This window comes from Anabrus simplex, chromosome 14 (assembly GCF_040414725.1).
Source record: "Anabrus simplex isolate iqAnaSimp1 chromosome 14, ASM4041472v1, whole genome shotgun sequence".
In the NCBI taxonomy this organism is placed as follows: domain Eukaryota; kingdom Metazoa; phylum Arthropoda; class Insecta; order Orthoptera; family Tettigoniidae; genus Anabrus; species Anabrus simplex.
The window spans coordinates 97,879,421-97,905,692 of record NC_090278.1 but is presented as its reverse complement, the minus strand read 5'-3'; the positions used below and the strand labels follow the sequence as shown (position 1 = coordinate 97,905,692).

Genomic DNA, 26,272 nt, shown 5'->3' with positions numbered 1-26,272 from the left:
ATGATGGCAATGTGATCAGTTTGGAACTTGCCAATATTGAGGTTCCAGGACATACTCTGTTTTCTGGGCAGATGTTTGTAAGTGGTTGATTTCAGAACCAGGTTGAACATCTTGCAGAGCTCCACGAGTCTCTTCCTTTTGTGATTGGTTTCCTCGTGGACATAGAATATTCTGAAATTTTATTTGTTTGCCAACCTGCGCACTGAACTCGCCAAGCAGGATGATTGTGTGTATTTTGAGAATTTTAGAGAGGGTTTCGTCAAGCTCTTCCCAAAATGCATCTGTTGTTTCAGGATTCTTCTTGTCTGCCTAGAGCGGTCAAGTGGAAAACATGAAGGGATATAACCTTCATGTTAATTGGTCCGTATTGAACTGTGATTACATTAATAATTCAATGAATTTTATCAGTTCTACCTTTTCAATACAAAGTTTGCAATGTTTTTACATTACAAGTTAATTCAATTTGGTATTAGTTTCGACCTAAGGTCAAGGTCATCATCAGCTATAACACAAATTATACAATATATCAAATAGTCCGAAAACAATGTACAATACAATGACATTAAAATGGACATGTGAGAGTTAAAATAGACAGATTTTTGAATATTGTAGTGTACCATTAGAAAGTTAAAACTGAAGATAAAGGGTGGTCACAATGATATTAAACAATTAATTAAATAGTGCACACAATACATTAAAATAAGGCAATAGGATGCCGCTAAAGAATGTTTCTAGTTATTTGATCTTGATGCTGAAGAAGATTCACTAGTTCCGCTAGTTTCAAAATGACGTTCCAACAAACTACATCATCATTAGTCGTGTTCATTACTGAGCGTCGTGATCTCATAACTCTTATCATTTCCGTGTTGCAACCTTGACAAGGTGTCTCCATCCCAAGCGGTTTTCACCTTCCTTTAATATGATCTGAAGTGGTAGACCAGTGATCTTCTTCGCCTGATCTATCCATCTACTTGCTGTTCTTCCTCGTAGTCTACTGCCTTTGATTTTGCCTTTTAAAATTATCTTTTCCAAGTTTTCTCCGTCTCATCTGAAAATGTGCCCAAGGAACTGGAGGTAACACTCACCCACACGGGAAGATACGCATTTCTTGATGCAGAGTTCGTCCAGAATGGAAACATTGGTTCTTCTTTCTATCCAGGGTACACGTAGCATTCTCCGCCAACACCACATCTCAAAGGCATCAATGCGCTTTTTGTCTTTAGCATTCACGGTCCAGGTCTCTCAGCCGTACAAAAAGACGGAGAACACTAGTGATTCTACCAAGCACATCTTCGTAGCTTTCGATATTGCCCGTTTCTGCCAGATCTTAGTCAGTTTAACCATTGCACAGCTTCCCATTTCATTGATGACTGACCCCAAGTATACAAACTCCTTAACTATATCCAGGTCCTTTCAGCATCCCGTAAGTTAGATTTGACCTTGCCGATCAACTACCATTAGTTTGGTCTTTTTTATTTTTATCTCTAGACCGTACTGAAGACTAGTGTTCTTCACCTTGTAAGCAAGTCATAAAGTTCCTCTTCACTACCTGCGATGAGGGAGGTGCCATCTGCAAAGCGCAGGTTATTAATTTTTCTGCCTCCAGTCGAGATTCCACCATTCCAGCCATTGAGAGCTCTTTTGATGACACACTCTGCATAGATGTTGTAGAGTTGAGGTGATAATATACAACCTTGCTTTACGCCATTTGTAGAGTTGAGGTGATAATATACAACCTTGCCTTACTCCATTTGTCACATTTAAAATGCCTGAGAGATCACAATCCACCTTAATGGTTGGTGCGTGGTTTTTATACAGGCCTTTGAATAACGACATTAAATGCAGTGGAACCCCGAATTCCTTTAGCACCTGCGGCAACTTTTCCCACATAACACAATCAAAGGCCTTTTTGTAGTCCTGGAAGCAAATAAAGGCAGGGACAAAACTCGCGACATTTCTCAGTTATCTGTCTCATTCACGATATTCATTCATTTATTTATTTATTTATTTATTTATTTATTTAGCTTCCATAGACTGTACAATTACATATTTTGAAATATGCCAACAGTATAGAAGTTGTCAAGTGATTTCCTAATACTAACAATAATATATGCACAATACATTTTGAAAAAAGAGGAAGAATATTAGCAACCAATATTTACAAGACAAAATAAAAATCTATTGGTGTGGTGTTAATAATATGTACATAATCAATGTGACAATAACATTTTTAAAGCCATACATTAAGAATGTTTAAAGTTCATAAGTAATTGCATTATTACCAGCACTTCATCCTATATTCTTCTGTACTATAGAAGCAGCTACTCAGCAGGAGATCTTTTAAAGCCGTGGTAAATGAACTGATGGGACTAATTTCTTCAATCTTATTTGGAAGCTTAATATACAATCTGATTCCAACAAAGTCTACATGTTTCAAGGCAATGGTTTTACTCTTGTGCTCGATAAAAATATTATTTCTTGTTCACGTCTGGTAATTGTAATTGTTAAAATTGTTTCTGAAGTGATCAATTTTTTCTTCTTTTTAACGTGTAGAATGCATTGCATGATGTATATGCTTGGTATTGGGGGTATCCTTAGTCTCTTAAATAATGGTCTGCAATGATCTGACCTATTACGTCTCAATATAATTCTGATAACTCGTTTCTGTATTCGAAAAATAACATCAAGTTTTGATTTGTAGCAGCCCCAGAGACCAATAGCGTAAGTGATAACTGAATGGAAATATCCAAAATATGCTATTCTAAGATATTCTTTTCTACAACTATTAGACAAAATCCTTAAGGCAAAACAAACAGAACTCAGAGACTTCCCTATTTTTTTTAACATGACAATCCCATCTTAATTTTTCATCTGTATGGACACCTAAAAATTTTGTGGTCAACGTATTTTCAATTACATTGCATATAAGTTTGTGTTGGTTTTTCTTTGCAGTTTTGTCATGGTAGTTAGATGCCTTGAATTCCACGCTTTGGGTCTTTTTTTAAGTTCAATGTTAATTTGTTTTTCCTGAACCATGATTCTAACCTGGACAGGACTGTATTTGCTGCAGTTTCTATAGACATAGGGTCAGGATTATTAATAGTTATGTTTGTATCATCAGCATACAGAACTGCAGTTTCTACTTGATTATTGTAACGAAGATCATTCACATAGATCAAGAAAAGAACAGGCCCCAAAATACTACGCTGCAGAATACCTAAGTCTATGTTTTTTACCTGAGAGTGATATGTCTCATTATGCCCTTTACTGTTACAATGTGTAATTTCAACAAACTGGGATTGTTTATCCAGGTATGATCTAAACCAGTCGTTAACAATTCCTGTAACTCCAGTCTGATATAATTTGTGCAACAATATTTCATGATCAACAGTATCAAATGCCTTTGAAAGGTCAAGAAATAGTCCTATCACAGTTTCATCATTATCAAGAGCATTTACGACCAACTGTGTAAAATGTGATAAAGCAGACAAAGTAGTTCTGCCAGCTCTGAACCGTGTTGTGCATTATTTAACAAGTTATATTTGATTAAAAATTTAGTAAGCCGATCTTTCATAGCACATTCAAATATTTTTGAAATAACAAATTATGTAAATCGTGTAAGTTTCCACTTTTAAAGACTGGGATAACTTTAGCTGTTTTTAGGAGATTAGGAAACTGCCCACTAGAAAATGATTCATTGATGAGATAAGTTAAAGGTTGTACCAGATAAGGAGCACATTTTTAATGAGTTTTGTGGGAATTTCATCTACACCTGTGGAAGTTTTATTCTTCAAAGACTGTATGATTGTAAGAACTTCAATTCTGTTACTGGAGTTAATTGCATAGAGTTTTGTACAAAGTTTGCGAGTTCTGGTAATACATCTCATTTATTTGCATTTTCAAGTTTGTATGGTAGGGATAGAAAGAAATCATTTATATAATTAGCCAAATGATGAGGGTCATTCATTTTCATTCCCTTATTTACTTTATTTTCAACTGCGTGTCTGTTGGTTTCTCCCTTGATTACCTTCCATATGGTTCATGATTGATTGCACGACTCTTTAACTTTCTTGTTATTGAGCATTATCTTCGCCACCCTAAGAACTCATTGATAGACTGATTTGTAGTTTTTAACGTACAAAAATCCAGGTCACAAGTCTGCTGTGCTAATCTTTACATTTTTGACTTGAAATCCGTATACCCTTCGTGATCCATGGGTTTTTTGAAGCTTCATTAATTACTGCAAGTTTTTTTGGAAAAAGTAATTCAAATTGTGTTTAAGAATTGCTTTAAAAGGTTCCAATGCTATGACGAAATGTTATTGGAGCCCTGGTCTGAAACTGCCACATGCAGATGCAGAGATGCGTTTGCTTCATTTTGGCTGAATGCTTGTTAATATTCTCAATTTCTAGTTGCAGATAATCCAAAATTGATATTGGACGCTTGCATTTTAGAACAATAGAAATTAATGTCTGTCATTGTAGTTGAGGTGGCAGTTACCCGGGTGATTAAGTGTTTTACATTACAGCTTTGAAGAACATGCAGTAGTTGTGATGTTGACGGAAGGTTTCCTTAAGCAAAATCTATGTTAAAATCGCCACAAAGTATTACTTCTGCGCCTATATTCCTACCGAAAATGTTATGAAGAACTTGGTCTAACTTTCCTAAGAAAATCCCCACATCAGCATCCGGTGAACGGTAGACAGTTAACAGAATTACCCTTTTACCATAGGGAAGCTTAAATTCCACAAGTTGGTTCAAATTCAAATTCAGAATTATGCACTTCATGATTTCTCCTTTCTTTACATTCAATTCCTGGCTTAGGAAAAATACAAACTCTCCCATGCTCTTTATTAACCCGACTGTAATTACTTGCCAGATAATAACCTTCAATATTAATGAGTTCAAGTTCATCATTATTACACCAATGTTCATCCAAGCAGATAAACACAACATCCTGTATTGAATTTAAAATTACTTGTAATTCTAAAATTTTATTTTTAAGACATTGAATGTTCTGGTGAAATATTTTGAACTGGCTATTCCTACCCCCCACGTCATTACCGGTATTTAGTTCTGGACCCACATTCTGGATTGAAATGTTACTGGGTCCAGAATCTAACACACTCTCGCGTTCCTTTACCTGCAACAAAGCCTGCTTGTTCCACGGATATCTGAGGTTGCAGGAATGGTTTTAGGCGTTGATTTATTATGTAGAGCAGAACTTTGCTTGCATGGGATATTAATGCGATAGTACAATAATTGGAACAATCCCTTATAGACCCTGTTTTGTGAAGAGGGATTAGTATTGATGTTGTCCAGTCCTTGGGCCATTCACCAGTTTTCCACACCATATTACGTATCGAATGTAAAACACGCATGCCCTCCTCCCCCATCATTTTCAGCATTTCTCCCGAAATACCATTCATATCTGGGCCTTTGTTGTTTTTCAGATGATTGACAGAATTCACAATTTCAGTGAATAAAATATCAGGTTCTTTGTCATACCTCAAAGAAATTTCCTGTTCAGCAGAATTATTTCCTTTGCAATACAGCATTTCACAGTATTGTTTCCACGTCTCTATTGCTTTGTTCTTATCAGTAATAAGGTTGCCATCTTCATCCTCAATCACCCATATGTACGGTTTGAACTTGCGGGTAATGCTGTTGACTTTTTTTGTAAAGATCACGTGATTGATTCAGCCTTAGATATTGGTTTATTTCATCACAAATACTGATGAGATACCGTGTCCTGTCAGTTCTGCAATTGCGCTGTGTTTCACGGCAAAGTTTACTGTATGCTTCTTCGTCTTGCTTGGTTTGAATGCCACGTTTCTTCACTATGTTCCTCTCTTCTATCAGCAGTAGAGTGGTATTCGATATCCAGGGGTATTTAACTTGGGGAGACTTAGTAAATGGTTCAGGGAGAGAAGAGTTAATGATTGTCGTGAGGTTATCCCATGTTTGGGAGGGTGATCCTCCTGTACTTGCTGGAGTTTTGGCCTTATTATTTCCCCAAAATCTTGGAGAACCTTTTCTGTCAGTAATGCGAACCTGTGTCACTCTCTTCTTCTTGGTCAATTTCAGTTTGATCTGCATTTTCATGGATAGCATAATATGGTCACTACCACAGTCTGCTGCAGGATAGGTTTTGCAATCCAGTACAGAACTCCGCCATCGTTGCCTCACCAAAATGAAATCAGCCTGATTTCGAACCCTGTTGCCAGGAGAAATCCATGTGTATTGACGCTATGGGTGATGTTAGAAGAGAGTATTGCAGTTGGACAGGTTATTGCCAACACAGAACTCCAGTAGACACTCACCACGCTCATTACTCACTCCTAGACCGTGCCTTCCAACCACAGGTCTCAAATTATTGTCTTCAATAGTCTCGCTTATCTTCGCATTATAATCACCCTGAATGACTAATACTCCCTTCTGAGAATTCTTTCTGATGGTGTGTTCCAGCAACTCATAGATTTCATAGATTTCTTCATCCATTGCAACTGCAGTTGATCCTACACGGAGAAGCATTAATCTTAATGGATATGATTCTGTCAGAGACAGGCTCATATCCCACAACAGCACCGGCTAGTATTTTAGGAATCACTACAGCGACGCCATTCTGACTCAGATTCTCACTTCCAAAAAAATATGTGGTGTTATCCGAGTGAGTGACGAAGTGGCCATAACCTTCCCAATGTGTCTCGCTGAGTCCAAGTATGTCCAGATCATGTAGACTCATTGCTCCTTCAACGATAGCCAGTTTTCCTGTCTGTAAGAGACCTCGTACACTCCAGGTTGCAATCTTTCTTACTACGCGCAAGGTTGGTTTGGATTGATTTGCGCGTTCAGATGCTCCTCTCAACCATGTCTGCCCCGGAGATCTGACTGGGAGACTTAGTCCGGACACTGATTTATGATTGAGTAAAGCCATGAGGTTATTTTGGGAAAATTAACAGTGGTGGTTTCCCGTTGCCTTCCACTGGGTTGTTCGGCTTAACAGGGGCACCACGTGGAGGTAGGAAATGGAGAATTGAGGTGAGAGAGGCTAAGAGAACTCTCTTGTTTAGATCTTATATTCGCATCACACCTCCATTTTGTCAGTCTCAAAGTGGTCTCAGAGACTCTCCTTAGGTCAGTTCCCAGGACCCAAACAGTTAAAATGCCTTTCTGTGTACCCATGTGTCAGGTGGACGAGGAAGGCGACTAGAGCCAGTAGGAAGCTACGGGTGATGGAGAAGAAGCACGTCATCTGTCAGCTGATACTGTAACCTCTGCACCTGTGAAACGAAATGTCACATGCTTTGTAAATGTCATTGTTATCATATGTAAATTTTAATACTTCTTTAACATTCGTCACCTCCTCTATCTGGACATTATCCTTGTAACCAACAATCTTTACATACTGCTGACTGAATACTTCTGCCTTTTGAAGATCCTCACATACACACTCCCCTTGTTCATTAATTATTCCTGGAATGTCCTTCTTGGAACCTGTTTCTGCCTTAAAATACCTATACATACCCTTCCATTTTTCACTAAAATTTGTATGACTGCCAATTATGCTTGCCATCATGTTATCCTTAGCTGCCTTCTTTGCTAGATTCAATTTTCTAGTAAGTTCCTTCAATTTCTCCTTACTTCCACAGCCATTTCTAACTCTATTTCTTTCCAGTCTGCACCTCCTTCTTAGTCTCTTTATTTCTCTATTATAATAAGGTAGGTCTTTACCATTCCTTACCACCCTTAAAGGTACAAACCTGTTTCCACATTCCTCAACAATTGCTTTAAACCCATTCTAGAGTTTGTTTACATTTTTATTTACCATTTTCCACTGATCATAGTTACTTTTTAAAAACTCCCTCATGCCTGTTTTATCAGCCGTATTGTACTGCTTAATAATTCTAATTTTAATACCTTCTTTTCTTTCACATTTATTTTTAACTACCACAAAAACAGCTTTGTGATACTAATACCATCTATTATTTCGGTTTCTCTATAGAGCTCATCTGGTTTTACCAGCACCACATCCAAAATATTCTTCCGTCTAATTGGTTCCATCACTTTCTGAATCAGGTGCCCTTACCATATTAACTTATTTGCCATTTGTTGGTCATGTTTTCTGTCGTTCGCATTTACTTCCCAATTGACATTTAAAAAATTCCAATCTTCCGCTACAATCACATTCCTTTCCATGTCGTTTCGCACATAGCTGATTATCTGATCAAATAATTCTGAATCAGCGTCAGCACTACCCTTTCCCGGTGTGTACATTCCAAAGACATCAAGTTGCTTATTATCTTTAGAGATGAGCCTTACCCCTAGAATTTCATGTTTATCATCTTTAACTTTTTCGTAGCTTACAAATTTTTGTTTCACTAGAATGATTACTCCCCCTCCCGCCATTCCTATCCTGTCTCTACGATACACCCTGCAGTTCTGTGAGAAAATTTCTGCATCCATTATATCATTTCTCAGCCATGATTCAACTTCTATTACAGCTTTACCAGTGACCTGGATTTTGGATCCATTTAGATAATGAGTATCGTCCCAGTACATAAGGCATTGTGAATACGATCCACTGATTGTTTTTTGTTTCATGATCATTTTTCATCATTTTTTTAGACTGTTGTCAATGGGTATATTTTGAAGTTTTAATTTTCATTTCATTTACCTTGTAGCATTAAGGGTTGATGACCTAGTTGTTAGGCTCCTTTAAACAACAAACATCATCATACGGCTAGGTCTGAGGCCCAACGCGACTGTTTTAGGGTTAATTGGCGCAGCACATTCCCGATAGTGGGAAGTGTTGAGACTCGGCTGTTCATGAAGTGTGTGGAGAGGTGATGCAGAAGTGTCTGCTCTTGGTGCAGGCATCACACAAGGTGACAGTCAATTGGTTAAGAGCTGGTGCTGAATTTTCTTCCAAACTTTTGACAGTTGAGAGACCAGCGATGTTTCTGTAAGGTGGCAAGGACTGGGATTGAGCTGGGCTGTAGAGTAAAAGTCTAGTAAGTTTATTGATGGCTTTATTTAAAGGGGTGGTGTTGGAGCGGTGCTTGTGGTCATTGGAGCCTTTGTTGTGTGGCTTTCGCTGCCGGTGAGCGTGCCACTGAACTGGATCAAGATTACCTCGTAAGTGACGATGGCTCCAGCTACCTACAACAGACACAATACCACGGCATTTACAGTGATGTGATGATAGCCATTATCTGGTGAAGAAACAAAATACCACGGCACACTCGAGTGTTAAAGTCTTATTTGCATTTCTCATTTTGTTTCATATTACTTGTATCTTTCTTTATTAAGACCATGTCCTCATATATGCTATTAATAACTTAAAATTTTGTTGATAAAACCAATTACATCGCGACAGTGGGACGGTGTGAAAATGGGAAACCCTGGAAAACCGTGTTCAGGGCTGCCGACGACCCCACTGATAGCTACGTGACTCAAACGAGGCAGCCACTTGCTCAGTTTGGTGTAAGGTTCATAAAACCTGAGAACTTCTCGTATTTGTTTCTTAACACACTTTAAAACTTATTTTCTGCTTACAGAAATTTAACAGCCTAAGGTATTTCTTTATGATATTGGTAGAACTGCAGAAACATTCTCCTTATTACACTCTGGGAAAATTCATTGATCAAAGTCTTATTTTTAGGTAAAATCTTTAAACTTTCCGGAGTAGAGAGTAGTTAACTTTCCCACTCAGCATACTGTCATTGTATTCAGACCCAACGTTTTGACGGCTTATTGTGTGGTATTTTAACTCACAAAATTAAGAGCTGGACAGTAAAAGAAAGCGAACGAGTGCTGTGTTTGGCCTGCGATCACCTGATGGTAGAGAAACACTTGAGCTGCCGTGCCGTTATAACCGCAACATGGCAGGTAAACGCTACCGTTGACCAACTTGCCGTCGTACATTAGAAAGACGGGTACATCTCGTGATACAGATAAATCTTCCCATGCAGAATGAGATTCCTGCTAAGAGATGAATCTGTTTTGCTTGAGATGTAAAACATCAAGAAAGTCCAAATACCAACTGATAAAAGGTCATGCAGCTGTGAGCTTGCCTTCAGGAGGGGGCGACACCAAGCTGTACATTACTGAAGGGTACAGTCACCTCCTTCCCATTCCTAGTCCTGTTTGAATCCCATCATCACCGTGAGACCTGGGGCGACAAAAACCCAATAGCAAATCTTTCTTCTGAACAAAAAAAATTTAACACTGTTTTGGGAGGCTACACAGACAGACACTTACTCTGTCTCAGTAATATTTGGCACTCTACTCTTTTCTGACAGGAAACTCAACTGAACATCCAACATCTCATCTCTTGTAGATTCTCTCCCCAAATATTAAAGTAAGTGGAGAAACTCGGTAAATTCCCTTGGCTTTTGCACATTCCTACACCTCGCACTTAATACTGTCCACACTGTAGTAGCCACACACAAATGATTAAGAAATCAGTAACAAATATTTAGCACACCTTCTTTCATTAGTCTACACACATGTAAACTACACTCACCAGCATGAAAAACACAGTGCTGAAGAAATGATTTGCTATTATGTATTTAATCAAAGCTTGGCAGTTCATCCTAGTTTTTTAGAGCCAGCAGTGAAATGCGGATTGTTTATTGTACTAGCCTTCTCGTGCAACGTGGATGTGAGGCTCTTCAGCCACTTAGTGTGGTACTGAACCCCTCTTCATCACATGCGTTTGCAAGATGTTTCTCTCATCATAATCAGTTTTCTGGAGTAAACACCCTGCTGTTGCTTTGGTGGAAGACGATCATAGCATTCAATACTTCTACACCTTCCACGATTTACATGACCATAAAAGGTACAGCAAAACTGGAGACTATTCAAGGAGGGCAAGAGATGTTGCTGATGTTGCTTCAAATTCTCCAAAACCATCTGAAATATGAAATCATTTCTACAAAGTTTAAGGGGTCAATGTTAGGGTGAGAAGCATCGCAAGAAGACTGGAAGAAGGTAATCTTCAGTGAAGAAGATCACCAAACACCATCGTGCAGCTGGACTGTGTTCCGCAAGGGAACATTGCAGCTCAACAATGGGAGGAGGTACAGTCCCCTGGCAGTAGAGAACGAGTCTGGGGTCATTCTGCCAACATGACTGGAGCATGGTAGCCTTAGAGCACATCAGAATGGGGAGGAAATCCTTCTGGAGCAATTTTAACTTTGTTTTTGTTAAATTTTAACTTCATAGATACTGTATATTAATTGATAATGAATGTTAAGAATGTACTTAATTGGGTGTCAAACCTGTGTAATTTCAGATAAATAAATAAATAAAAAATGTGATGCCTACTGCTCCATTTAATGCAGCACATTGCAACTCCGCATGTTGCGAGATGTGAGCAACAGTTCTTGGATAAGTGACCCACTCAAAGCCCTGAACTGAATCCTATTGAGCTTGGGAGAAGGGTCCGTCAGCACCATCCAGACACCCCACATGACCCATGGGAGTCCTTCCTGGAAGAATGGGAGATGATTCCTAAAGAAAAGAAGTTCGTGAAGAGACATGTGAAGTGTAGAAAACCGAAAGAGAGGTGAATTAACTTCGTGAGCATATTTCTGGCTTATTACAAAATAGTAAATTAGTACCATAAAAGTGACTGGAATTTAAAATAAATTTAAGTGTTAGGTTTTTCATGCCGGTGAGGTCAACAATAAACTTACATTAAAAAGCAACTCTACGGAATGTGTACAAATGAAACAACAGAACTACTGCTGGCTTGGTACATGAAATGTGCAGTTCCTTGAAGTAACTAAAGCTAAAGTGGTTTGTGTTGCAGTGGAAACAGTCAATACATCGTAGATCAAGGAGGTTCAATGGAATCTTAATATGAAGATAAAGTTGGAATTCAAGAGGATAAATTGGAGCAAATATTTGTTTATATGAAGAAGAATTAGGGATTGAAATAATTTACCAACAGAGATGTTTGATAAATTTCAAAATTCTTTGAAATGATTTCTTACAGATATGTGATTGTGTTCTATGAGAGACTTCAAAACCAACACTGATGTGGGCTGAAGCTGGTACTGTATGTAGCTGATCAGGAATTGAGATCTAATTTAAGTGAATTTAAACAGATTTACTAATGTTGAGGTAAAATAAGGATTGTGATATCCATGGAGATTGCATGAACCCAACGTGTAGGTGCGCGTCCACACTCTCCTCTTCATTTTGGAATATATGGTCATTGTTTGGATATTATAAACAGCCTGGTATTGATGTCGAGGTCCTCTGGAATAGAATTATTTGTGCATATTTCTCCAGCGCCGCATGTCACTTCTCTTCAAGAGTGCATGTTTCTACTGCATAGATGAATACCCCTATTCTCATGTTTAGTTTTATGGTGATGAAGCAGCCCTTCAAAAAATGGAATAATGGCATCATAGTGTTCAGTGTTGCAGTTCCCCTCGCTTGGGAAAACTGAACCAAAGCACGACATTTCTGCAACGGGCTCTATTTCTCGGAACACCGGCATTCTGATGAACAGATCAGCCCTGTCAGATGACTCCTGTGTGTGGGGCAAGTACTTGGATCATCTACATCGTCCTGAACACCTGCACCTTTACAGTCCTTTTTCTTCTGCAGTTGTCTTTGTGATTCCAAATTTAACAAAGCACTTGGAGATTCACTGTCGCAGGCTGACCAAATGTACTACAGTACAGTGCAACATAGAGTAGGCGTTTCCTGCAACCACACGCTGTACCAGTACCTTCATGGTGGCTATTGACCAGTGCCATCTGCTGCAAGAAAGTTTGAGCTGGGATCCACAGGGCAGTTCTCTAACAGGAGCCAGATCTTCCCATTTTTTTTTTTTTTTTAAATTTTTTTAATGATGCATTCTCTTGTTCAATTTTTCCGCATATGCGGTGAAAGTTACGTTGCTCATCCAGGCTTTGTTATTGCCTTCGTATTATACACCTTTCAGATGGTGAGGTTTGGCTGATTTTCCAGTGACCAACGGAAGGAGCATATCAGTTCCGTATGCATTTGTTGTAAGATGTATTGTTAGGTGCTCTTTGCTCCTTTTGGCTCCGTGACAGTTTTTTCTGGTAGGAAGCTGAAAAATATCGTTGTTTCATCGAAATTAAAGATGTCAGTAGAATCGTAATGTTCTGGGAATTTTATATTCTTTCCAATGACTGATTACATTGTCATCTACACTGTTGGCGTCTCTACAAATCAAGCTTGCCAGGCTGAGTGGCTCGGACGGTTGAGACGCTGGCCCTCCGATACCAACTTGGCAGGTTCGATGTTGGCTCAGTCTGGTCGTATTTAAAGGTGCTCAAATAGGTCATCTTTGTGTCGGTAGATTTACTGGCACATAAAAGATCTTCTGCAGGACTAAATTCTGGCACCTCGGCATCTCTGAAAACTGTAAAAGTAGTTAGTGGGGCATAAAGCCAATAACATTATTATTACAAATTAGCGGACAGTTTTATCATATCTCTTCTTAAACTTCTGCTAAGCTGTTTAGTGAAATCCAATGCCAATGACTATAAACAAATCGGCAGCGCGTCGTTTCTGTACTCTTATCTACAGTTTCACGGCTTGAATGACCTTGATGCATTTTTCTGTATTTTGTCCGCATCTTTTATTAGCATTGTCAGTGGTGAATACAGCTCAGTGATGTTCATTTTTTGTTTCATTAGGTTTGTTTTTAACCTCATCTGTTACTTTTAACTTTTCCATAAGATTTAAGGCTTGTCTGGGTTTTTTGTTTTCCTGTTACTAGGCACACAAGTTTTTTCTTTGTAACTCCGAACGTTTATTGAACTGCAAACGTACAACGAGACCTCGGCCGACTGTATTGTCGACACATGCACTGCAATTCATAAATACACAGAGCGTCGGTATTTACTGTCTCCTTGCATGACACATTGTCCGAGGCAATGCTTTGATCCACAGATTGTGTCAAAAAAGGTTATTTAAAAAGAGTCTGCTTATTGAATTCAGTGGGATGAGATGTCAATTTTCTCTCTTTGTGGCTCTCATATCCTTAACTGTATAAGTGACTAAGTTCTGTTCGTGGAGACCAGATGTGACGTATTGATGAGAAAACTTATAACTGGGGTAAATATTAATGGACAAAGTCGGGTGCCTAAAGAATTTACTGTATAACTGTGAAAAGCATAGAGTTAATGAGGGTCAGTGGCATGTAAGGGTACAACCTTACTCTTTCGGCTCTGTTAATACTGAAGGTTGAGTTCGATTCAGTGTCACTAATCCTGCACGTTGGTACTACGGTATATCGTCATGGTTTTCGAGAGTTATGTACTACTCCTGCCGTATTGTGAAAATCACTAGTGTTCTTACCCAAGACTGTCCATACCATTCAGCAATTTCTCCAAATCTTTTGCAGAGTCAGATAAAACATCATCAGCAAATCTCAGGGTTTTGATTGCCTTTCCAAATTCCTCTTTGATTTCCTTTACTGCCTGTTCTATATAAACCTTGAAACGGAGTGGGGGACAAACAACAGCGTTGCCCTGCCTTCTGTTTGATGTAGAAGTAAAAGGCACAAGAACCAGCAGATTAAGAAGGTGTTGGGGCAGGAGTAGTGGAAGGGTAGAAGCAAGCGGAAGCCATTGATCCGCAACCTGACCCAAAACTATGTGAAAAACGGAAAGAAGAAGAATTTCTATGGAACAATTCACTACTTTCAAAATGACGTCCCAACAAACTACACAAACAGTTAAAATGTCTTTCTGTGTACCCACGTGTCAGGTGGACGAGAGGATTGGCCAGATGAAGGCGACTAGAGCCGACGTACTCACCGCCAGTAAGAAGCTACGATTGATGGAGAAGAAGCGCATCCCTGTCAACGACAGCTCGTCATCTGTCAGCTGATACTGTAACCTCTGCACCTGTGAAAAGAAATAATGTCCATTGCTGCAAGCACAGAAACAAGTGACACCTCATGACAGGAGAGAGAGTCAAGTAACGATATTGATGTTCGCTGTTCTTCTTAATGATGTGCAACTTACGACTTGCTATACTAATATTATAGAGAGGCTGACCTTGAGAAGCATTCAAACGATTTCAATAATTCTTACAACAAATAAATTCATCTTTTGGTCCGTATTTGAAATAATGTTTATATTGGTATGTCGTTCGTCTATTTTTGGTTTATTTCATAGAGTCTCCGTGGCTCTGGCGGCAGCGCACCGGCCCCTCACCGCTGAGTTCCGTGGTTCTAATCCCAGTCACTCCATGTGAGATTTGTGCTGGACAAAGCAGAGGTGGGACAGGTTTTTCTCTGGGTACTCTGGTTTTCCCTGTCGTATTTCATTCCAGCAACACTCTCCACTATCATTTCATTTTATCCGTTAGTCCTTAATCATTGGCCCAGAGGAGTGCGACAGGCTTCGGCAGCCGGCACAATTCCTATCCTCCATTCCTGACCCAGTCGCATGACTGGAAACAGGCTGTGGATTTTCATTTTTTATCTTACTTTTATGTCTTTCAGTTTCTTTAAATCTTCTGTTTTGTTTTGCAAATTGTCGAGAGTTATTTCTAGTTCTTCATCTTCCTTAATCCATTCTACTTGTTCCTTCAGATTGCAGAATTTCTCTATGCTTTTTTCTTGTTAATCTGGTTTCTGGTGTTATAAAATCCTTAGTACAAAGAGACATCTTCAGCTGATGAGGTCCAATATTTAAAGACACAAGTTGACCATCTCCAGTTGCCCGGCTGTGGTGTTCCATGTTTTCTGTCCATGAACCACTGCTCTCTCGTAACCTTCTCCCAATCTTGTCCTCTCTCCTAGACATCTTTCTTCACCAGATCAGTCCATTTTCCTTTGGGTCTTTTTTCTTTTACTTCTTTTTCTGTTCTTGCACTTTTCCTGCTTTCTGGATCCTCTGTAGTGGGGGACCTCCTCTTAGTCCTTCCTCTATCATGGTGCGTAGGAACTTCACTTCTGCAGCTTGGAGTTTCGGTTGTCTTGTCTCGGTAATGTGGTCATTTCCAAGCTGTACGTGATTTATATAATGTCATCTTAGCTTTCAGTAGTCTCACTTGATGGCAAAATTGACTTGCCTTGGCCCCTCATGTTTTGCGAGGTTGTGTTTTGGTACTATACTACGCAAGTTGGTCAGAGGAAGTATAAAATGAGGCATGCACAATAATACAAAAACTTTTCTAGTCCTTTTTTGTCAGACCCAACTATACAGATCAACTGTATTATAAAATGATTGACGATGTTCATTAAAATAAGGCTGAGCAAAACACACAAAAAATAGTCTTGAGGTCTCCTGATACAAAGAGTCATTTAAGCGTAATGATTTCTTTGGCAGTTGAATATTACATTAAATGTAAAGTCAGTAAACATAGGGGAACTCCTTTTCCTAAAAACAAGGTCACTAGTTCGTGTCTCGCTAAGTGTTGAATTGGTAATGGCGGAAATAGCGTAGAAAACAACTTGAAGATAACTCAAAAAGTGCTTACGGAAGGAGTCTGGAAAGAAAAAATTAGAACAAAAGTTGTAGAATAGGAAAGAACAGAGAAAGAAATACAATTGAAAGAAGCACTTTCTCCCCTGCTGGACCCCACTGTACTGGCTGAGTGAAAGCTGTTATAGACGGAGCCGAGCTGTGCGAAAGAACATATGTTGGGTTTGTTGCAATCTTTTATTTCATTAGATAAAAGGCTAAATTTTTATTAATCCTTCAAAACAGGATGTTATGGTTATCTTTTGATTCGAGTTTGAATTTAGGATTGAACCTTGTTCCAAACAGCTGAAATTGTTCTCATGTATTCTTCCTGACTGTTATAGGCTGTATATAATCATGGGAACAGGTAGTTCTTAAAAAACGAAGAGCAAGCTGGAGAAATTGTTTGTCTGTGACACTTGTGTTAAAGGAACATTTAGATCATACGGTGAAGTAAAGAACAGCTGCTTGTATTTCTTGGCGCTGAAAATGTTAACAAAGTCTGAACCGAATGCAGGGGCAGTGCCAAAGTCTTGAGACTTGTTAGAAATACTGGTTCTGGCAACATATTCATTGATGTAGAGACTATTGCTGGACTACTGCCAACAGGGTTCTGTCTGTTTTCAAGATGAAAAAAGAAATAAGCTGGCACACGACTCCACTCTCTGATAGGTATGGAGGTGAACTCACCTCAACACAGTAGCTCTGAGGCGGACAGTTGTAGAGCACGGGCAGTGCCACTCTGCTCTCGTCGTGCACTTGGGCTGCAAACAATGTCACCATGATGGTCCGTGCCAGCAGGAAGATAAACGAGCCAAAGAAGTAGATGTAGTCCAGTGCGCTTGTTGACTTGGGGCTGCAAGAGAGATCAACTCTTTTACTGGGACATTTCATTTACTACTCAGCAGCTGTTATGCAGATCACAGAGTTTTAGTGCCTCTCTCTCAGAATGGAGCGAGCTTGCGTCTCGTGCATCCCACTATCCACGGCAAATGTTAGCCAGAATTGCTTCCTAGCCCTGCGCTTGTATGGTGTGAAATATGCAATGTCATGTAGCTTCTCAGTTTGTAGTTTTATGTGTCAGTTGATGTTGCGATGATAGCCACAGCACTGGAAGCTATGTGACAGTTGTTTCAGCAGGAAAGAAGAGTGGACCATAGACCAGTACTTGAGAATGTCAATGTACTCTACTTTGTTGGACGTCGGAGAAGTGCAACATGTGCTCTGGACAGGCCAACATGGAGAAGTCACACTATCCGAAGACTCCCTTGCAAGAGAGAGGCACCGCTCACTGCTATGCCTGTATGAGGGGTGGTGAACAGCTTAAACCAATTTAAAGAGGAAGGACATCACTGAGGAAATACTCTCTACGGATCAGAAGAGCTAACTCTGAATGGCCACACTGCAGGCCAGGGAGAAGAAGAAAGAAAAGAAATAGCTGGGAGAGATCTCACTAAATAAAGGAGTATTTCAGTGTCACCACTGAAATCTGGTGGTATTTCAAGCTTGTTAAACTGGAAAACACAAACTTGCTTGAGCTCTGGATACCTGCTCGGTTCAGATTGGTTCAACATCAATGTAACACAGCTTGAGGCTTAATATAACAATTTTTAAAAAACATTTGGAACATTAAAGAAAACTTAGAATTGTTAAAACCATATCATAAAATCAAAATTAAACAAGGTAAAATGCACGGAAACTAATGGCAGGATGTGGACAGCGGAAGGAACCCTACAAGGTTGTCGATTGAAGGACTTTTTTGGCTGAAACTTCAAGAAAGAACAATTTAGTTAATAGTTATTTATTATTGAAAACACCAAAGAAAAGGAAATAAGGTAGCATAAACACAAAATAGAAATACAAACCCATATGAAATGAAGTTGCAGTCTTACAATCTTATCGATACCAGTCTTCATTTTACAAAGGAAAGAGGTTTATTACGTCCTCGTATTCAATCCATCGATGGATATACATGTATTGAATAGGAGGACGTAATAAATCTCCTTCCTTTGTAAAGTGAAAACCATCAATATGGAACGGTTCTTGTAACCAGTCTTCATGGAAAGTACTTGTAATGTGAAGTGACCACCTTCACCAAAAATATAAAATACAGCTCAAAGGAAAATAATTTCAAATGAAGCAGATTTACTGAGGCGAGAAATTTAACTTAAATTACAAACATGTTAGGAAAAGCTTGCCTCTTGCCAACATGAAGATGGATTTAAGAAGTCCTTACACAATCATAAGTTACAATTGATTTCTGATTGAAGGATCGATCGGTCTGATGACAAATTAAAAATTGAAATAATATAAAATTAAGGTACATCAGGAAGTTTTTAAGATTTGCTTACGCCAAGAGAAGGCAAAGCTCCCGGACAACACGTCCACTGTACATGATGCCGAAGACAGAACTGAACCACCCTGTGACGCGTTTCCCGAAAGTAGCCCGCGCATGGTGGTGCAACAGGAAATGGCACAGCAAAATTAATGACCAATGACCACACAAAAGTTACCTTTTGATTAATTTAAACCAATCAAATATTTAATTTCAGGCTTGTTGTTTTGTCCTTGGAAACATCTCAAAGCTTCTATCTTTTGCAAGTCCCCAAAAAATTGACACGTGCGGTACAGGCCGTTCTACAAATTTCGACAATACATTTTAATACAATTTTAAATGATCCAAAATACCCAGTCTCGCCTAAGCTCGCATAGCGTGCAGACATGCTGAGTCAAGTAGAGCGGCAGTGGAGTATCAGGTAGTTATTGGAAGATGACAGGGGAGAATGAAGAAGGACACAGCCACAAGAGAAGGATGTAAAGTGGAAATAAGTATGAAGGGTGAGATTATATCGGTAGTTATAGGGGGCGTGGAAGTAAACCCCGGCCCGTCTCCCAGTGGAAACACAAGCTGGGAAGATGTGGAGGTCATAAGGAGGGTGGTAAAGAAGGTTGTGGAAGAAGTTTGCCCATTTGAACAGATAAAAAATATGATTCAGGAACAAGTGAAAGAGTTTGAAAATATGAGGCAATAGATTCAGGGAAAAACAGACAAAATAACAACCAAAGTGGGGAACAATGAGAGAGAAATTTTGTCACTCAAAGAGAAAATAAGGAATAAGAGGTGATGAAGCTGAAGACAGTACCGAGGAATGCAGAAAGAAATGCTTATTTATATATGGAGTGCTGGAACTAAAAGGAGAGGACAAAGCAATGACACTTTACAAAGTTGTGGAAGTCATCCAAAAGAGAATGAAAATTAACTTCAATGAAGTGGACACAGACGATGTGGAAAGGATACGTAAAACGCAGGGTAACAGGCCAATAAAAGTGAAGTTGTTATCCTCCCTGATGGCGGGAATAGCGATAAGAAATGCAAGTAATCTACAGAGTACAAAAATTCAGATTAAGAGGGACATGGGAAGAGAAGGGATGAGGAATGTAAAAACCCTTCAGAAACATTTAATAAGGGCCAGACTTCAAGGATTAAGAGCTCACATTGGGGGTCAGGAATTAGTGGTAACCAATGGCCAATGGACGAGATTGTGGACAGTGACAAAATTACGGGAATTAGAAGAGAATTGGAAGCAAGAAGAAGTGGTGGGGAAGAAAGGCAAGTTTTAGAAAACATGGTTACAAGGAAAGAACAAAGGGAGACAGGAAGCTGAATGACGAGAGGCAGGGAGACACACATAGTGAAAGAGTGGTCATGCATAGTGATAAGGAAAGAGCAGTGGACAACAGTGTGAGAATACAAATGTTTAGAGAAGCAGTTATGGACACAGCCAGGCAAGAGGAAAGGCAGAGAGGTGAACACAGTGAACAAAAGGTTAGGCAGACAGGGAGGAGCAGAAGCTTAAGGGATTTGTCGGGAATGAAAAAAATGATGAGGGCATAGTAATAAGAAGTAAAAAGTCAAGCAAAGGTAGTAAGTAGGTAAGGGAATAGTGGACAAAGATTTGGAGGTAATATAAGGTACGATGGTTTGGTTGGTTAAGAAGGAGTAAGTTATAGTGACTGTGAGGATTTGATATATAGAGTGAATTGAATTTAAAATGTATAGTGAATTTAGTTGTTAAGTGTGATTTTGTTAGGGGTGATTATAGCTAAACAGATTTAAGGATTAAGCTGCAAGGAGAGTGGAGTTGGCCAGGTGTTATCTGGAGTGATATTTGGAATGATTGCAAATTATGAAAGATGGTCTGGTTTGTAAAGAGTATGTAGAAATTGGTAGGTGGTGGAGTGTGCTTGTTAATTGTTTTTTTTAGTGTATAGTGAATTTAATGATTAAGTATGATTTTGAGGCCTGATTGTAGATTTGAATTATAAGTGGAAGTGTTTGTTAATCAAGTAGAAGTTGGAAGGTGACGGAGTGGGTTTGTTATTGGTATAAGACGTTGATTTGTTGGTATGTGCTGGTATTTTGAGTGATTGCTGCTTAGAGTAAGTGTGGCCAAAGATGATTAAATAATTCAATGTATGTTGTAGAAAGTGGTGGGTGGATGTCATTGGAGTGGTGGGAGGAAGTATTACATGTCTATGAGGAAAAATGATGGTTAGAAAGATGTAGAATAAGAGGTTGAATATAGTGAGTGAATAGAAGGGTTGAAATCAATATGTTGTATATGTTTGAATGGCAAGATATTTATACGTGGTAGATATGTGGAGTCTGGTCTGACGAAGGAGAGAAGGATTAAGCTGGAAGGTGAGTGGAGTGAATTGTGAATTGAGGAATGGCTATTTTAATAGAGTGTGTTCGTACTTAAGTTAAGTTGGTAGATGATAACGCAAGGTGGTCAGGTTTGATAATTGAATTGTAAGTGGTGTTATAAGGTGGGAGGAGAGATTTGTGCGTAATGGTTTATGTAGAGGTATTGGCCTGATGGAGTTTGGCTTGTTATGAGATGGAAATGAAAGTAGTGGAGTAGATTTTAATGTGGAGTTTGGTGTGATACATTTGTTTACAATTAGAATAGAAGATTTAATATGATTAAGAGTGATGGTGATTACAATGGTTGGTAAAGAGGGTAATATTAGATTGTATTGGTGGATCTAGCTTGCAATTATTAAAATGGCAAGTAGTTAGATAATGCTGTCATAGTGAGTAATGGAAGTAGAACAATGTACTAGGAAGATACATGAGAGAAATAGAGGACAATGACTCAGCGGATGTGTCAACGTTGGTCTGGCTTGGCAAGTTGTAATGGTTCGCGTGTTGACATGTAGGAGTGGATTGTGAACGACTTGCTGTGTCCCTCAGGAAAGGAATGGGAGGACATTATCCTTCCATATGGATGGCCAAGCACCCTGTACTGTTCTGCCGTGTATTTTATTTTATTTTACCTTATTTTATGCCATGTATGCCATTTTGTTTTGTGTTCACACAGTTGTCGTACTCCCACGGATAATTGATCTCCGAAAAGGAGTTGAACGTGGGCCTTTTTGACAGTGTCTGTCGATGATTTCATGGAAATTTATTTTGGTTTGTCTGTTGGTTGGTTTATTTTCAGCAAATGCAAATTGATTGATCATATCCTGATAAGGTTAAACATTGTTATTTTTCTCCATTAATGATCATTAAGGTCATGTACTGTAGATCTGGAGGAAAATAAATAAATATAAGCATAAGAAAAATTTACTTGAAGAAGGCCAAATAGATAAACTCTTAGAGCACACAGTCTGCAAGACATGACTGACCTGAGCCCGTTGAGCAGCTGTAGGCAGATGAAGTAGAGGTTACTGGAGAAGGACAAGAGGATGATCGGCGACACATTCTCGTCCACCATCTTGACGAGGTTAGACATGGCAGCGTAGTGGGAACGGAACACTCCCCACTGCGTCCGGCTCGTCAGCTGGCGGGAGAACAATCTCGTTAACATGGTACTGATAATGTGTGCAGCATTATGAGAGTAGAGTAGATCTATCTTACAACATCGTACGACATGGACTACATCCCCATGATCTTGGGACAGTCTACACGAGGGCAATGTAGGACACTCCCATATATACACGTCATGTGTTTTTAGACATAGATCAGTAATATAAGCCTCCTCATTTCATTGACGAATGATGTACGTTGGACTCTGCAAATAACCTCAGCCTTTGTGGATGGGGTTAACTCCCAATAAGTAACCAGGGAACCTGACCTCTACAGAGGCGGATAGCGGGTTCCTACAGTACGTAGGGCCGATTTAACCTGCGGACCAACAGGTAGCCCAATTACTGGGGGCTTTATAATACTGGGACACCCTCTCTCCAGGGGTCATAAATATGGAGGGCCCTTGCCCTGGGTTATGGGTGAAGATCTCAACGCCATCTACAGCGGATAAGATGGACTTCAGTACGGTGGAGATGGAGGAAGCGGCAAACCCGTAGCATCTGTACTCCAGAGGAGCGGCTATAAAAGGCGTCTGACTCCATGTTAGGGGCGGCCTAATTTGAACATGGCAGAAGGTAATAATGCCTTTGGGAGTGGCGAACCCATCGTACAAACAGCCTAAAGAATGAGTGCGAGTGAATCGAGGCCTCGGAAAATGCTAGGGTGTCGTCTTGAAGTGACACACAGTTCCCGGTGCTCTGGGGAAACTGTGAGAAGTGGGCTACCAGGCATCACACGAATTGGTATCATCAGTGTCATGACTTTGAACGGCAAGGTAGAAGAACTGGTAGAGTATATGGAGAAGAAAGACATAGCAATGATGGGAATGAGTGAGACAAAATGAAAGGGGAAAGGTCAAAAAGAATTGAAGAAAGGGTATAGATTATATTGGAGTGGAAGAAAGATGACAACAAATGGTGCTGGTGTTATATTGAGAGAAGACCCAGCGCAATATGTGGATAAAATTGACCAGAATTAAAATTAGACTTGGAAGAGTGGAATCAAGGATTTTATACAGGTGAATTCATGCCAGTCGGGGAATGCAGATGAATGTTTAGAAGAGTTTCTAGAAGAACTGGAAAGTTGTATTGAAGACAAAGAGGTTATAATAATGGGAGACATGAATGAACATGTTGGAACAGACAGACAGGGAAAAGAAGAGATAATTGGCCCCTATAGTTGTGGAAGCCAAGATGGAGATATGCTAATAGATTTTTGTAGCAGGAATGGATTAATTGTTGGCAATACATGGTTTAGGAAAAAGAACTCACAAAATATAACAAGATATGGTTGGGGAGATAGAAAGATAAGACAATGATTGATCTTATTCTGGTGAAGAAGGAGAAACGTAGACAACCGGAAGATGTGACAGCAATGCCAAGAGCAGATTTCGAAGGAGACCATAAAGTGGTGGTAGCCAAATTGAGACTTGGTAAAATAACAAAGTTAATAGAAAAAAAGGGAAAGAAAAATAAAGGGATGGAAGTTAAATGAGAAAGAAATTAGGGAAAAGTTTTAAGAGGATCTGAAGAAAGAAATTCCCAAAGATGATGTGAATATTGAGGAAGAGGAATGGACATGTTTCAGAAATGGTTTTGTAAAGTGTGCAGTAAACACCTGCGGAAGACTATCAGGGAGGAAAAAGGAAAAGGAGACTCCTTGGTGGAACAGCAGGATAAAGGAAGCAGTTAAAGAGAAACAAATGGCGTGGAGAAAGTGGATAGGCAGCAATAGTACAGAGAATTGGCAGAAATATAAAGAAGCCAAAAAGGTATGTAAGAAAATAGTACAAGAAGAGAAATGGAAGAGTTGGGAAAGTTTCACGGAAACTTTACAGGAGGATATAAAGGGAAGTAAAAAGGTTTTGTATGGTTTGGTGTAGAATAGTTTACGAAATAGGGAAGATACAAAATTTGAAAAAGCTGAAACAGGTCAGATATTGACGCAAAGAGATGTCATACTAAAAAGATGGGGAGGAGTACTTCACAGAATTGCTAAATATTAAATACAGTGAACTGGTATATGAACAGGAGCAAGAAGAAACAATGGGGAAAGAGGAAGAACAAGAAAAGGAGATACCAATGTTAGAAATAGAGGAAGCCATACAAAAGATGGAGAGTGGTAAAGCAGCAGGACCACTGGGGCTACAGTGGCTGTGTAGGTTATTTAGAATAATCTGGAGGAAGAAAGAGTTCCCACAAGAGTGGAGAAGGGGTTTAATTATCCTGGTATTTAAAAAAGGCGATAAAAAGGAATGTAATAACTATCACCCTTATTGCCCATGTAACTAAGATATTTGAGAGAGTATTGGAAGGAAGACTGAAGAGGAAGCTAGAAGGAGAAATGGAAGAAGAACAGTATGGTTTTAGGAAAGACAGATCAACGTTCGACCTGATCTTTACATTAAGAAAAGATGGGAGTTTGGAAAAGACATAGTGATGACATTTATTGACATTGAGAAAGCTCATGACAGTGTGCCCAGACAGTTGGTATGGGACACGTTAAGGAAAAAACAAGTTAACAGAGTGGAAGTGCAAATGATAAAACCTATGTACAAAAATTGTGTTAGCAGTGTGAAGACGAGTATCGGAAAAACAAAATGGTTTAAAGTTCAAACTGGTCTGTACTCTCCCCCATACTATTCATCACAGTCATGGATGAAATTCATAAGAACATTAAACAGAGATTGGGAAGACAGGCAACAAAAGCCATGTTGTTTGCAGATGATATAGTGATATGGGGCGAAATGGAAGTGCAAAAACAAGTAGATGTGTGAAATCAAGAGATAGAAAAATTTGGGGTGAATGTAAGCACGGAGAAAAGTAAAACAATAGTGATGACGAGGGGAAGGAAGGAAGAGGAAAGATAAAACTGAATGGTAAAATTCTGGAAGTTTCAAGTACTTGGGAAGTGTGATCACAGAAGATGGAAAGATAACTGAGGAAATTGGGAAAAGAATACAACAAGCAAACAGCTTCTACCAGAGTGTAAGGGGTAGAATACAGGCAGCGGAGATGAAATTCCTAAGAGGTATCATGGGCAAGACCAGAAAGGATAGATTTAGAAATGAAGAGATATGGAAAAGGACAGGAAACAGGATAGATACAACAAAGCTAAAGTGGTAGGGGCATATGATGAGAATGGGAGAAGAGAGAGTGCTTTTATCAGAGAAGATAACAGGAAAGAGACCATGAGAAAGATCCCAAAAGAGGTGGACAGATTCAGTGTGGGAGTGCATAGAGAAGAGGGAGGAAAACCAGAAGATGTACTTAAAAAAGGAGAAGAGTGGTGGAGAGCGATGGAGGTCCTTGATTCACAACCCGAGCCGGGAAGCTGGAAATGGGAAATGAAGATGATGATGGAAGTTGGAAAGTTTCATTTTATGATGTACACATTTTATCACTGTTTGTAGGCTTTACGACTTACTTAATACTTCATTTGGGGGCGTGGGTTGGCGACCACAGGGCCCAAAGCTGAGCCCTGGCGTTGTTTCCACTTACTTGTACCAAGCTCCTCACTTTCATCTATCATGTCCGACCTCCCATAGTCAACTCTTGTTTTTCTGACCCCGAAGGTATTAGGTTGCGAGGCCTAGGGGTATTTTCATTATCACACCCTTCATGGCCCTTGTCTTTCTTTGGTTGATACGTGCATTTTTTCGAGATGTCGGATCCCTTCCATTTCTTCCCTCTGATTAGTGTTAATAGAGGATGGTTGCCTAGTTGTGGTTGCTCTTAAAACAGTAATCACCACCACCATCTCCCTGACTTAATATGTCACAATCAAATGGGCTATTACTAAACGAGTACTTTAGGCTACTTGACCTCATTCTACCTTTCAACAAATGCACACATTTGGTAAGCTGATTTACTCCCCCCCCCCCCCCCCCCACTTATTGTCCCATACTTGACATTATTTTAACCTCCTT

At 39.4% G+C, this 26,272-nt stretch overlaps 1 protein-coding gene across 1 annotated transcript in view; it reads right to left on the bottom strand.

Moving 5' to 3' along the window:
• Positions 1-9,015: 9,015 nt before the first annotated feature.
• The window catches only part of LOC136885451 (gustatory receptor 5a for trehalose), a 45,778-nt gene continuing 28,521 nt past the window's right edge, over positions 9,016-26,272 (bottom strand). The window contains exons 6-9 of the mRNA XM_067158011.2: positions 22,164-22,318; positions 17,160-17,325; positions 14,814-14,903; positions 9,016-9,162 (exon numbers count right to left, since the gene is read on the bottom strand). Coding sequence (XP_067014112.2) covers positions 9,037-9,162; positions 14,814-14,903; positions 17,160-17,325; positions 22,164-22,318 — 537 coding nt within the window. The 3' untranslated portion in view covers positions 9,016-9,036. The remainder of the gene's footprint in view (positions 9,163-14,813; positions 14,904-17,159; positions 17,326-22,163; positions 22,319-26,272) is intronic.